Source organism: Brienomyrus brachyistius, chromosome 4, assembly GCF_023856365.1.
Source record: "Brienomyrus brachyistius isolate T26 chromosome 4, BBRACH_0.4, whole genome shotgun sequence".
NCBI lineage: Eukaryota > Metazoa > Chordata > Actinopteri > Osteoglossiformes > Mormyridae > Brienomyrus > Brienomyrus brachyistius.
Genome location: NC_064536.1, coordinates 235519 through 249756, shown reverse-complemented (window position 1 = coordinate 249756; position 14238 = coordinate 235519). Strand labels below are relative to the sequence as shown.

At 44.8% G+C, this 14238-nt stretch overlaps 2 protein-coding genes and 1 non-coding gene across 4 annotated transcripts in view; 2 read left to right on the top strand and 1 right to left on the bottom strand.

Annotated features, from left to right (window-relative positions):
* The window catches only part of LOC125740684 (NACHT, LRR and PYD domains-containing protein 3-like), a 172162-nt gene extending 166614 nt beyond the window's left edge, over positions 1–5548 (top strand). For both annotated transcript variants that reach the window (XM_049012163.1, XM_049012164.1), the window contains one exon: positions 4146–5548. In XM_049012163.1, the coding sequence (XP_048868120.1) occupies positions 4146–4663 (518 nt within the window). In that variant the 3' untranslated portion in view covers positions 4664–5548. The remainder of the gene's footprint in view (positions 1–4145) is intronic.
* A 1316-nt stretch (positions 5549–6864) lies between these two features.
* On the top strand, positions 6865–11776 carry cct5 (chaperonin containing TCP1, subunit 5 (epsilon)). The gene is made up of 11 exons (XM_049011791.1): positions 6865–7105; positions 7602–7662; positions 7747–7911; positions 8610–8808; positions 8895–9087; positions 9753–9902; positions 10042–10161; positions 10265–10450; positions 10588–10725; positions 10901–11081; positions 11501–11776. The coding sequence occupies exons 1-11, from the start codon at positions 7001–7003 to the stop codon at positions 11626–11628; spliced, it is 1626 nt and encodes a 541-aa protein (XP_048867748.1). The 5' UTR covers positions 6865–7000; the 3' UTR covers positions 11629–11776.
* Positions 11777–13818: 2042 nt separating this feature from the next.
* On the bottom strand, positions 13819–13892 carry trnat-agu (transfer RNA threonine (anticodon AGU)). Its single transcript has one exon. It is a non-coding gene; the product is annotated as a tRNA-Thr (tRNA).
* Between the last annotated feature and the right edge of the window lie 346 nt (positions 13893–14238).

Sequence of the window (14238 nt, the reverse complement as noted above, 5' to 3'; positions counted from 1 at the left end):
GCTAAAGCACAAGAGGAAGAGACCCAGCTATGTGGTGATGGTATCCCGGCAAAATCAGAACCAAGCCCTGCTCACATCCACGTCTCCAACCTGAAGGTAAAACTTTTTTTCCCAGGCCAAACAAACAATGTTTCACCTCACCTCACCCCGCAGCAACCATACCTCTATGGAGATGTTTGTAAGCCTACTGTCAAGTCTGAAGACCATGCTACTTCTGCTGGCCATTGCCAACCTCATGATAATTGTCATTCACTCTTACCTGCCCCACATCTCCGAAGTATGGTGATATGCACACAATTGATTTTGTGAGGTACCTCGCTCATTGTGAGCTTGTGACTACATTCTTACCTCAGTTTAATGACAGACCACAGAACTACTGAGCCTGAAAACGTTCCTTTCAGACTGTAATTTGTGGTTTATACATATCAATAACGCAGAAGCAGGACTTGCAGTGTCATGGGACAGACTAGATCAGACATATGGCCCCGCAGAAGTGATAGAAGATGCTCTGTTCAGACGAATAATAACTAATAGAGATTGTGACAATTGAGTGATCCACTGATGGAACTTTTGTTAGCTAAGGCTGAAGGCGACTTGCCTGGTATTTCTTTCCTCAACACAGCGAGAGGAGTTAATCCTATAGTGCAAAAACTCCCTTTTTCACTGCAAGAGAAGTGGGCTTCAGGTGGCGCTTTATACAGTACAAGCATAGACATGGTGTTCATTACCCTCCCTGTGCATATTTTGAAGCTCAGAAGGGGATTAAGAATGACCCAAGCTTCAACTTCATCTCTCATGCAGATATGTCATTTAAGGCTGAGAGATCCGCTTGCAGAAAAAAAATCTTTGTCAACAAAACGGAGATATTCCCAAAATCCATTTCTGACAGTGGGAAGCCTTCAACAAAACTGGATGACTGTGATAGGTTGTGTCTCATTCATAGAAAGCCACACCCTCTACGTAAATGTCGAGCATTTAGGGAAAAGTCAATTGAAGCTCGTAAGGCATTCCTAAAGGAGAATAATGTGTGCTTTAAATGTTGTTCATCATAGTCAGATGTTGCAAAGAACTGCAAAGTCAAAGTCCAATGTGTCGAATGCAAAAAGTGACAGACACCAAATTGCGCTTCACCCTGGACGAGCACCTTGGACAGAAGTTGCAAACCCTGCTCCTGAGCATGGCGGGGAGGAGAATGCTTCCCCTCAAGTTCATGTCACCAATGAAAGCAAATTGAAAACAAATCTGTGGTGGAGACCTGACCACAGATCCTGCTCTAAAATATGCCTTGTGAAAGTATGTCCAGTGGGCCACAGAGACAAGGCAGTAAAGTTCTATGCGATCTTGGATAATCAGAGCAACAGGTCCCTGGTTCACTTGCAGTTTTTTGAAGTATTTCATGGCCAAAGTCCTTACACATTGAGAACTTGTGCTGGAGTAATGGAAGTAGCAGGGAGAAGAGCAAACGGCTATGAAGTAGAATCCCTGGATGGAAATGTCTGCATTCCCTTACCAACTCTCATAGAATATAATGATATTCCTAACAGAGACAAGATTCCAACTCTCAAGGTAGCTCTTCCTCATGCACACTTAAAGTCACTAGCACGTCTCATCCCAGACATTGATCCACAAGCACCCATTTTGCTTCTTCTTGGTCGGGACATTATTCAAGCTCATAAGGTCCGTAAACTGATCAACGGTGCACACAACCTGCCCTATGCCTAGAAGTTGGATCTGGGATGGGTCATTGTAGGCAACGTGTATCTTGGCAACATCCATAAACCTCTAAATATTAGAACATTCCACACAAATCTGACAGAAGTGACGCATCCCACTCTAATTAAACCTTGTCCTAATGCGTTCTGTATCAAAGAAAAATACAGTGACATCCAAACTGCTGATTACCTTTCACCATATTTGGTCCTTGAAAATGCCTGTGATGCTGACCACTTAGGGTGCACAGTGTTCAAACGAGCCAAAGATGATAACCAAGGTGGCTCCTTCAATCCAAAATGCCGCATTCATGAAAATAATGGATGAAGGACTTAAAAAAGATTCAAACAACAGCTGGATTGCACCATTACCCTTTAAAACTCCACTTCCGCGTATTCCCAACAACCGGCCACAAGCACAGAAGTGTTTTATGTCTCTCAGACATATCCTTGAGAAGAGACCTGAAATGAAAGACCACTTTTTCAGCTTCATGAACAAAATGTTCAAAAATGGCCATGCTGAGTTAGCCCCTCCACTGAAAGAGGGAGAAGAACGATGGCATTTGCCAACATTTGGAGTGTTTCATCAAAAAAAACCTAAACAGATTAGAGCAGTGTTCGATTCTAGTGCACGATTCAATGGTCTTTCACTTAACGATGCGCTGTTAACTGGACCCAACTTGAACAACAAGCTGCTTGAAGTACTGATCCGGTTCAGGAAAGAAGCTATTGCCTACACAGCAGATATAGAACAAATGTTCTATTGTTTTTTAGTACGGGAAGAAGACAGGAACTTCCTATGGTTTCTCTGGTTTCAAGACAATGACTCCTCCAAAGATATTGTGGATTATCGCATTAGAGTCCATGTCTTTGGTAACAGTCCCTCACCTGCGATGGCAATTCATGGCCTTCACCAGTCTGTTCAGAGAAGTGAAATTCAAGCCGATTCTGATGTATAGCGGTTTGTAACGCGTGACTTCTATGTAAACAGTAAAGAGATTATGAAAGCCTTTTCATCCCCAGACCATGCAAGTGACCTTAAAGACCTGGACCTTGATTAAGACTCACTGCCAACACAATGCAGCTGTCAGGGTCGCTGGGTGATCGGGTAAGCGCACGGGCAGGCAAGCGGGCAGGAAGCAGGCAAGGAGGCGAAGGACGGGGAAAACGGGGATTTATTAGCGGTACGGGCAGGGCAGGACAGAAGAGCAGCACTAAGACTAACTAACATCAATGACGGACAAACAACCAGGGCAAAACGTGGACTGAAATAGACAAGACTGGGCGAAAATAATCAGACACAGCTGGGCAAGATTGGGGACGCACACGTGGATAATCAGGGGGCGTGGCACACACGAGGATCGGATGAGCCGGGCATGACAGCAGCCTTGGACTTAATTGGAATATCCAAACAGATTGTTTCCTTTTCAGTGTCTCAGAAGAAACAAAACCCTATACTCGGTATGGTGTCTTATCAATGATTAATAGCCTTTATGATCCACTCGGGTTTGGACAATAGATGTCGTGGAGAGCTTCGCTGTCAGCACTGTTTAATCTTTCAATCTCCAGACCCTATACCGAAACTTCTCCATCAGCAGGTGCAAGGAAAGAATTATGCGCTTATACTTAATAAGATCGGGACTGGACCTTCAGCTTCATGCAGTGACCTACTACACAGACAGCAAGGTGGTCCTGGGGTAGTGCCCCCCACACATAAACCCAGACGTGTTTATGTTTATGTCTATAACCGGGTACTACACATCCGCAGGTCCTCCCGTCCAGACCAGTGGCGAAAAGTGCCATCAGACCTAAACCCTGCAGATCATGCAACACGTTCCGTTACCACAGAGCACTTAAAACACACCAACTGGTTGAGTGGCCCCAAATTCCTATCCACTTCAGGAGAAAGTTCCTCAGAGAGCACTCACAACCTTGTCAATCCAAACTCAGACCCAGAAATCAGACCATTAGTGTCCGCTGTAAGTACTGCAACATTGTCAGTGCAGCTAGGTTCTCAACGATTTGCAAAATTCTCTTCATGGACATCACTCACTCATGCAGTCACTAGCCTTATTCACATAGCCCGTCATTTTAAAATAAATCATAATCAGAACAGTGTTTGTAAGGGCTGGTATTATTGCAAATCAGAGTTTGATACAGAGGAACCAGAAGAAGCTTTGAATATTTTCATCCGAACAGTACAAGAGAAAGCCTATGACCAAAACATTAAATGCATCCAAAGGAAAGAAAGGTTTCCCAATAGTGGTCCTCTCAGGAATCTAGACCCGTTCATTGATACAGAAGGCTTATTTCCTGATCTATTTCATAAACTTCAGTTCCCGCTTCGTTCGGGGAAGCTGCACTGTTTTTATATTGTACAGAAACATAAAGTACAGGCTGCCTGACGGTATTAATAATTCTTCCTCCTGCCTACAGACTCCTGCCAGCTGACGCTGGACCCCAACACAGCGTACAGACGCCTGTCTCTGTCAGGGGGGAACACGAAGGTGACACATGTGTGGGGGGCAGAGCAGCTATATCCTGATCATCCAGAGAGATTTGACTGCCTCCCCCAAGTTCTGTGCAGAGAGAGTCTGACTGGCCGCTGTTACTGGGAGGCTGAGTGGGATGGAGATGCAGCCCGGATAGGAGTGACTTATAAAGGGATCGAGAGGAAAGGATGGGGTGACTGTGAGTTTGGAGACAATAAGTCATGGAGTCTGTGGTGTGGTCCTGTCATTTACTCTGTCCGGCACAATAATAAACAGATTCTCATCCCTATACGGCCCTCAGGCTCCCGCAGAGTAGGAGTGTATCTGGACTGGGGGGCTGGTGCTCTGTCCTTCTACAGAGTCTCTGATGGACTGACCCCCCTGTACAGATTCACCTCCTCATTCACTGAGCCCCTCTATCCAGAGTTTGTGGTTTATAAAAACTCCTCAGTGTCACTGTGACGTGTTGCTGGTTCTCCTGGCAAAAAGGTCAAATGTCTGCTTTTTAACCTTTATAATCCTTTTTACTCTAAAATGTATGTTTGACAAAAATAAATGTCACGTCAATAGCTGGTGGTGATTGGACACAGTGCAGTTATTAATGATGTCTAGAAATCTGAAATCATCAGATTTCACAGCATTTTTGCACAAATAACCTTCACTGCTACCATACAGTAACTCAGATACTGTATCCAGACTGTTACCACTGTTAATTTGCACTGTATGTTGTCTTGTCTTATCAATTTGTACTGTTGTGCTTGTGTCCTGTGTGCACTTGTGATGTTGCTCTGTCTTTGTCCTGCTCTGTGTTGCACCATGGTCCTGGAGGAACATTATCTCATTTCTGTATATACTGTGTGTATGGTTGAAATGACAATACGACCTACTTGACTTGATTTGACTTGACTTGAATTTCATGACATGAAATTCAAGTGGTGTGCATTGTGCCCCATAGATCATTGCTTAAACCAGACTTCACTGAACATGCCTATATCTCATTATGTTTAATAGTTAGTCGATGTAGGAGCCATATGCAAGTTTATATTTGTAGCCTTATGATAGGTAATCCTTTTGTATTTTGTACGAGTGCGCCCTCTACAGGTGGTGAGGGTGCTGCCCTGAAATGTAGATGACGTCACACATGGCGGGGAGGAAGCGGGCCGACATGATACGGTCATTGACCTCAGCCTTCGGTCTCAGCCTTAGGCCCGGTCTGTTCGCTGTCCCAGGAAAGCGTCTGACATTAAATTCACCAGCGACGCTTCTGTTAGATTAAGGACGTTTGGAAGATTTGCAGTTCCGTTTTGTAATATGTTTTTTTGCAATAAATTAAGCAGTGAACAGCAACTTGTGGATCCTTTTCTAATGGGCTAAAAGCTGCGAGTTAGACAAATGCACCCGAATTCCCCAGGTGGCAAAACCAAAGTGAGGGTTAAAGGAAGGAAAAACGAAGCTTTTTGCCACTTCAGTCGATATACAAAGTCCATTTACAAAATAAAAAAGACTGATCATATGATATTGAGATGAGAAGTATTCAACAATAAATAGGCTTACGAAAATATTGTACAGATTGTAAAAGTAAATAATTTGAACAAATTAATTAATCCTCTGTTGCTTTTAAAAGTAGTTTAATATCGAATTGTAAACGAAACAGGCAAAATACAAGACTGCTAAACACTAATGATAATGTCTGAAAAAAATGTAAAAGATTTAAAGTGAACGATTTAATAAACGCCGAGTTTTTCACTAAAAATCACATTTTTTTTTCCACCAGGCTTTCTGTTAATATTCATTATTAGCTCTGACCAGGAATTCATTTCTCGACTTTGATAAGACATCCCTACATGGTAGTCTGAAGGCTACCATTGCAGGGCACAGTCACACACACCATTAACTCACACCTTTGGGCAATTTGGTAACTCCAATTAACCTCAGCATGTTTTTTGGACGAGGGGGCTGGGACCCGCAGGAAACCTCACGACGACCCGGGCAGAACATGTGAAAACTACACATACAAGGACCCCGGCGGAGACTCGAACCCTGGTCCCAGAGGTACCAACCACTCCACCACCATGCTGCCCCTAAGCCTACCTTTTAAAATACATTTTTAGTTTATTTCGTTTTGCTTTAAGGTGGTATCCCAACATGCCCACCAATAAACATATTTCGTCTCAAAGATTGTTATCATTAATGCAGTGATATCTTAAAAACTAACGTAGACATAATACAAATTAAAAAGAATAAAAAATAAAAAATGACTGAAAAAAGCCGTAGCACCCAGACTTTACACAGGGAGGTGAGATTAGCATATTTCGTTCTGAGTGCTTTCCAGTGCTGCTTATTTAAAGTATACTTTTTAGTAAACTCTCTATTCCAGCCCCCCCCAGCCAGATGGCGATATTACGCTCGTTTTACTACTGAGCCACACTGTCAATGGCAGAAGAAGAAGAAGATCTCGCCTGTCAACGCTACCATCGCGAGAATGGAAGAGACCATTATCAGATATATCCGATAGCTAAAAGACACATTGGGTTTATATAGCTTAGTCTTACGCAGCGTATTAATTGTTATCTACTGCTTGCTAAAAATTTTGCTTTGATATTTAAAGAAATACAGAGGAAAAGCAGCTTCTGGTGTATTTTGTATTTATGAGTTGCGTATGTGGTCTCGTCTGCCCTCCCTAAGACTGTTCCAGAAGTCACAGCGCGTGGCCCCACGTTACATGGTGCCGTGTCTTTGTGAGGCATCTGTATCTTAATACCTTAGCAGTGTCACGGACACCAGTATCTGACGTCTGAAATGTCTACTTTGGGAACCCTCGCTTTCGATGAATATGGGCGCCCATTCATCATTATCAAGGACCAGGATAAAAAATCCCGCCTGACGGGCCTGGACGCTCTCAAGGTATCTCGCCGGTTAGCCGGCTCGCTTAGCAATGCTTGCTTACTTCTCTTTAGCAATATTTGCTGAAGATATTTCAGCTGACTATAGTGCATAGTAATCTATTAAAATGGGCCCGTTAATCCTTTTTGTGCGTTTTTCCTATAATCGAAGGCTAGTCAGCAATCTTGCGCTAAAACGTTTAAGGGGGTCTTGTTAAGATACACAAAGGAAAGTCGGGCATGCTGCAGGGTAGATGCACATTAACGGTCATGCATAAACAGTGTTTTCGCTGTACTTTAGCTGCATATATTCACGTAGCAATGTATTAATGCAGCGGGGCGCGGCCGTTTAGCGGTGTGCAATCCATCCACGAGCGCATGGCGATAATTATTCAAATTAATAAAAGGAATCCGCGTGTGATAACCCAGAAGCCACCGAGGTTTGCGATCTGTCATATCTAAAATGCCGTGAGTAGTCCGCTTTTTGTGGCTTATTTTACTGTATTTGCACTTTTTAGTCTCACATCATGGCGGCGAAGGCGGTGGCAAATACGCTGAAAACTTCTTTGGGTCCCAACGGTAAGTGTCTTCTGGCTTCTGCACCGTCCCCTCCGTTTCCTGGCCTTTGCAGGTGACTGATAGCCCCACGTTGTGCTTGCCAAGGTCTCGACAAGATGATGGTAGACAGGGATGGCGAGGTGACGATCACCAATGACGGGGCCACCATCCTCAGCATGATGGATGTGGATCACCAGATCGCCAAGCTGATGGTGGAGCTGTCCAAGTCACAGGATGATGAAATTGGAGATGGAACCACCGGTGTAGTGGGTAAGGGACTGTGACTGGGGTACCTGGCGTGGGAACTTAAACTCGTATGGAAGCACCAAGCCATCAGTCATTTCATCAGCCTGACCATTTAAAGTTACATCCACTGACTAGAATTTGTAAAAGAACGCTTATTTCATTAGTATTTTTAGTTACATATCAGCTACATAAAATGAGTCTTATTTAGCAACTAAGGATGCTAGTGACCAGAAATGGCCAATTGTTTGTGCTGATCGGCACTCGCTGGCAATCGATTGGTCAGTCTGAATATGATCTTGGCATATTAACAACAATTTAACCATAGAGGAACTACCACAACATATTTGGAACAACTAATTTAATTTAATTCAACACTTGCGAAGCCATTTGTATTTGAAAAGTTTTTTTTTAAAAAATACATTGCTTTCAGAAAGCTAAGTCGATTTAAAGACGTGTTGAAAAATGGTAGTTTGCTAGTTATTAACCTAAGAACTGGAATCACTGAGGATCAGTATCAGCAAGGCAGGCTTTCATAATAATCGTGATCGGTGAAGGAAGATGCGATCGGTGCATCTCTGTTAGTATATAATGTTTGGAATAAGCAACGTTTAGGCATGAGAGGAGGTGAAATCACCCGCCACTGAAATTCCGACTCCCGGTGCCTCATGTTAGTCTGCTTTAGTCAGCCTTCTGACTCGCTGCTGCTCTCTCTCTCTGCTCAGTACTTGCCGGCGCCCTTCTGGAGCAAGCTGAGCAGCTGCTAGACCGAGGGATCCACCCGATCCGCATCGCCGACGGTTACGACCAGGCAGCCCGCATCGCCATCAAGCAGCTGGATAAGATCGGCGACAGCTTCCTGGTGGACCCCAATAACACAGAGCCTCTCATCCAGACAGCCATGACGACCCTCGGGTCCAAAGTGTAGGCTTGATTGTTTTACCTCTACTGGAAGAAGGTAGCTGTGGGCCTCCACCTCTTTTTAACTTTCTCACTCTGCTGTCCCGCAGGATCAATCGCTGCCACAGGCAGATGGCTGAAATTGCCGTCAACGCCATTCTGACCGTGGCGGACATGGAAAGGAAGGATGTCGACTTCGAGCTCATCAAGATGGAGGGCAAAGTGGGCGGGAAGCTGGAGGATACGCAGATGATCAAAGGCGTCATCGTGGACAAGGAGTTCAGCCACCCCCAGATGCCCAAGGTGGGCTCCTGTCGTTCCTACATGCCGCGTAAAATGCGAGGGGTGTGTGACGAGGCGCAGTTCAGGGAAGCATGATTATATTGACCTGACACTGGTATCGGCCAATAAAACCTTATAAAGTTATTTATCGGCGTCGGGTGATATTAAAATTTCTACCGATGAGCCTGGCTGATAAAGTGACTTAACTACGGACACACGACAACACTGGACACACGACAACACTGGACACACGACAACACTGGACACACGACAACACTGGACACACGACAACACTGGACACACGACAACACTGGACACACGACAACACTGGACATATAAGAGCGCCAGCAACAAGCTTTGGCATGTATGGATGCATTTTGGAGCGTCTGTAACATAAAATTGCTATTTGCCAAGCTTATAAAGCACCAGTGATTGGAGGAGGGGTAAAACGCTCATTTAATACTTTCGATTAAATTACGCATCTTAAGAGTCATCATCCTGAAGAGCATGAAGACTTTGTGAAAATACAGCGCCTGTCAAAACCTGTCAGCAGCCCGTCAGTCATATCTGACAAAGCTAGGAAATGTATTGGCCAAGTGTGTGTATATCTGGCACACAAAAAAAATCCAACGTCTTGCATCGCTGGTGTAATTTTGTTGTTGTATGCTTTGTACCGTTTATTTTAGGTTTTGAAGGATGTGAAAATCGCCATCCTCACCTGCCCGTTCGAGCCGCCCAAACCCAAGACCAAGCACAAGCTGGACGTGACGTCCGTGGAGGACTACAGAGCCCTGCAGAAATACGAGAAGGAGAAATTCGAAGAAATGATCCGGCAGGTTGGTACGGATTTGCGTTTGCGTGGTGTCCTTTTGGAAGCACGGCCCCCATAGTCGTGGTTTAACCCGTGGTCTGGGGTAAGAAGTGGGGGGGGGGGTCTTCCCGGAGCTGACGTCAGTGTCTCGATGCGTCACTCAGGTGAAGGAGAACGGCGCAAACCTGGCCATCTGTCAGTGGGGCTTCGACGACGAGGCCAATCACCTGCTGCTGCAGAGCGAGCTTCCTGCCGTGCGCTGGGTGGGGGGGCCCGAGATCGAGGTGAGTGCAGACCACACGGGGGGGTTCTCTCTTAGGCACAGTGGGCAGACGGGTAGTTTTATCTTAAGCTGCTTGACCAATGGAAGCTGCCGCCGGTCCACAGCTGATTGCCATCGCCACGGGCGGCCGCATCGTGCCCCGCTTCTGCGAGCTGACCCCGGAGAAGCTGGGCACCGCGGGGCTGGTGAAGGAGATCTGCTTCGGCACGACCAAGGACCGCATGCTGGTGATAGAGGAATGCAAGAACTCCAGGGCCGTCACCATCTTCATCAGGGGCGGCAACAAGATGGTAAAGCTTCCTGCGTCATTCCGTTCAGTCAGATACTCCTTAAAATTCCTTCCTAATAAATTCGCCGGCTTTGACTTGCGAATACCTTGTGTATGATAGCCGTTATCTGATGCTGAATGTGTGTCTCTTCGGGGCAGATCATCGAGGAAGCCAAGCGTGCCCTCCACGACGCCCTGTGTGTCATCCGTAACCTGGTACGCGACAACCGTGTCGTGTACGGAGGCGGAGCTTCTGAGATCGCCTGCGCCCTCGCCGTCAACCAAGCTGCCGACAAGGTATGACGCGGCAGGCACACGGCGAGTCGTCTCGCACATCTGGCTCTGCACGTTAATCTGTGTTCGGCCGCAGGAGGTCGTCGAGTCACGGTCTTTCAGGGAAGCTCCCTCGTTGCTCTTCCCAGATGATTTCAGAGACCCATTAAAGGGCGTACCGCGGTGTCTCCCTCTGCAGTGTCCCTCATTAGAGCAGTACGCTATGAGAGCGTTTGCCGACGCACTGGAGATCATCCCCATGGCCCTAGCGGAGAATAGCGGGATGAGCCCCATTCAGACCATGACCGAGGTCCGTGCCAGACAAGTGAAGGAGAACAACCCAGCTTTGGGAATCGACTGCCTGCATCAGGGCACGAATGGTACGTGAGCTCGTCAGCTCGGGGATGAGGGTGATGCAACACACTAATGCAATGATCCTCCCAGGTGGATCTTTTATCTGCTAATGAGGCTCAGGTTTAGTCTTCGACAGAATGGTCCTGCATTTTTGCCGCTCTGTGAAAATAACAGGCAAGTCTACAGCAGAGGTAATTCAGTTACCCAGATATCATGCATTTAGCGAAGGGGTGCAACCCACTGTGCAGAGTAATAGGATAGTGAGAGAGAACTGAAATCAAGCAAAGACAGTCAGTTCTTTTGAAACTGTAGTTGGATTCTGTGGTGATTGTGTTACTGCTACCATAGAATGAGCTGAAGCAGAGTGAAGCAGTGTCCTGCAGCTCCCAGCTAAAGTACATGCGGCCTGTATTCGGCCACTAATCCTCCTGGCACGTTCCCCCAGACATGAAGCAGCAGCACGTGATCGAGACGCTGATTGGCAAGAAACAGCAGATTTCTCTGGCCACACAAGTGGTGAAGATGATCCTGAAGATCGACGACGTCAGGAACCCGGGCGAGTCGGAAGATTAATGCTGGGTCTCCCTCTGCCATGTCTGCCCTTCACTGGGCTTGAGCATGTCCAGTTAGGAGGACAGTTATTTATTCCAAACCATGCTAACCTTCCAGGCTGTCATTGTACGCAGTTCACAAATAAACTGATGTCATAAATTACTTCTGACATATTGGCTTTGGGTTTTTTTTTTTTTTTTTTTTTTTTTTTTTTATAAATGATTTGCTTCAGTTGGCGTTGTATTGCACTACTCTACAGTATTTTGCATTCTTTTATTTCTGAATTACATCTACATAGGTTATTGGAAAGTTTTTCTATTTTTCAATCGAACTATACTAGGCTGTATTCATTGTGAAGAGCTGGGGCACCAATCTTATGAATTAATAAAAATCAGTATCGTAGAACAACTTTGTGTATTTGGCTTAAAAGCTCTGTATATTTACATATCAGAGCCTTAATGTGAGAGTCTGCGTCTGAAAATGACTGCCGTCCAAGTTGCGAGAGACTCAGCATTTACAACAAACATTCTGACACTGCAGTCGGCAACTGGGGCCATAATTCAAATCTGAAAAGGTTACATTTAATACACAGCAAAATCTGGAAAGAATGAAACCAGACTTTTATTTAGAGGTTTTCTATTTTTAAATTTGCTAAACAGGCGTTTATACTGGATGCATTAATATGAACGTTTACATTTTCTTCCCCATTTTTTCATGCCTAACTCAAAGTCTGTTTTATTGCCAGTATGTAGAACATGGGAAATCATCGACATTGAAACTTTGGGCAACACAATATATAGATTTACAACAAAGTGCAAGTATAATTGAAAATTCGCAACACAGTGCAAATCAAAAAAATGTTTGGCTTGTAATGATGCATTGTTATATATTTTATTTTCCATCATTAGACCTACACTATGCACAGAATTATTGAGGCACTTACACCCACAGGAACTTTTATGACATTCCACTCTAAATCCATAGGTATCAGTATGGAGTTAGTCCCCCTTTGCAGCTATAACAGCTGCCACTCAACTGGGAAGACTTTCCACAAGATTTTGGAACGTGTCTGTGGAAATTTTTGCCCATTCACCTAGAAGAGCACTTGTGAGGTCAGGCAGTGATGTTGGATGTGAAGGCTTGGCTTGTAATCTGTTCATCCCAAAGGTGTTTCATGGGGTTAAGGTCAGGGCTCTGTGTGGACCAGTCAAGATCTTCCACACCAAACCCACCCAACCATGTCTTTATGGACCTTGCTTTGTGCACTGGGGCACAGTCATGCTTGAACAGAAAAGGGCCTTCCTTCCCCAAACTGTTCCCATAAAGTTGGAAGCGTAGAATTGTCCTAAATAACATGGTATGCTGAAGAATTGAGTTCCCTTCACTGGACTTAGGGGCCAAGCCCCACCCCTGAAACACAACCACATACCATTATCCCTCCTCCACCAAACTTTACAGTTGGTACAGTGCAGTCAGGCAGGTAACGTTCTCCTGGCAACTGCCAAACCCAGACTCATCCATTGGATTGCCAGGTAGAGAAGTGTGATTCATCACTCCAGAGAACACATCTACACGAGTCCAATGGCAGCAGGCTTTACACCACTGCATCTGACACTTTGCATTGCACTTTGTGATGTAAGGCTTCGATGCAGCTGCTCGGCCATGGAAGCCCGTTCCGTGAAGCTCCCGGCGCACGGTTTTTGTGCTGAGGTTAATGCCAGAGGAAGTTTGGAACTCCGCAGTTATTGAGTCAACAGTCTTGGCTACTTTAATGTAATATGAGTCTTAAGCACTAGGCGACTCTGCTCTGGCTGCCGTTTCGTGACTGAGTTTCTGTTGCTCTTAAATGCTTTGACTTTGCAATAATCCCACTTACAGTTAAACATGGAATGTCTAGAGGCGAAGAAGTTTCACTAATTACAAAGGTTGCATCCTATGACAGTACCATGCGTGAATTCAGTGAGTTCTTCAGAACAAATGTTTGTACACCTGACTGCACAACTGGTTGATTTTATACACCTGTTTTAAAATAAAAAATAAAAAATTCATTCAGACCTGTGGCAATGGGTCTCAATGAAATATCAGAATTCAATGATTAGTGTAACTGTATTACATACATTAATTATAAGTTTTGTATTCATTGCTTTTCATAATTGTTATCAACAGATTTTTAAAAATACAAATAAAGTAAAAAAGCGACAGGGGAAAAAAAGGCACCGCTGGGATTCGAACCCAGGATCTCCTGTTTACTAGACAGGCGCTTTAACCAACTAAGCCACGGCGCCGCACGTTACGACACCAACTATAAAGCTCAGATAACAAAAATATTACACAGTTATAGCCATTTCCTGTATTAGGGAATATGTATATATCCATATCCCTTTTCACCGTCTAACTTGTTTTAGAAAATCGAGTATGCTATGTAAAAATAAAGCACCTTAGACTGACGAACCCCCATGATTCACGTGATGTTTATGGAACAACCTGCATTTTACTCGATCGGAGAATGATCCGTTAATCACTTTTTAAAATACATAAAGGTACAGATAAAAAGCTATGTCACTCATTGGGAAGACATAGCCAAAAGAAACTTAAAAAGGTACTTGAATGCAATTATCTAGTGGCCCCTTA

Coding starts and splice junctions, on each gene's coding strand:
- cct5 (XM_049011791.1), top strand. CDS start 7,001: ATGTCTACTTTGGGAACCCTCGCTTTCGATGAATATGGGCGCCCATTC. Junction 8,809..8,894: donor ACGACCCTCGGGTCCAAAGT/GTAGGCTTGATT, acceptor GCTGTCCCGCAG/GATCAATCGCTGCCACAGGC. Junction 9,903..10,041: donor TCGAAGAAATGATCCGGCAG/GTTGGTACGGAT, acceptor TGCGTCACTCAG/GTGAAGGAGAACGGCGCAAA.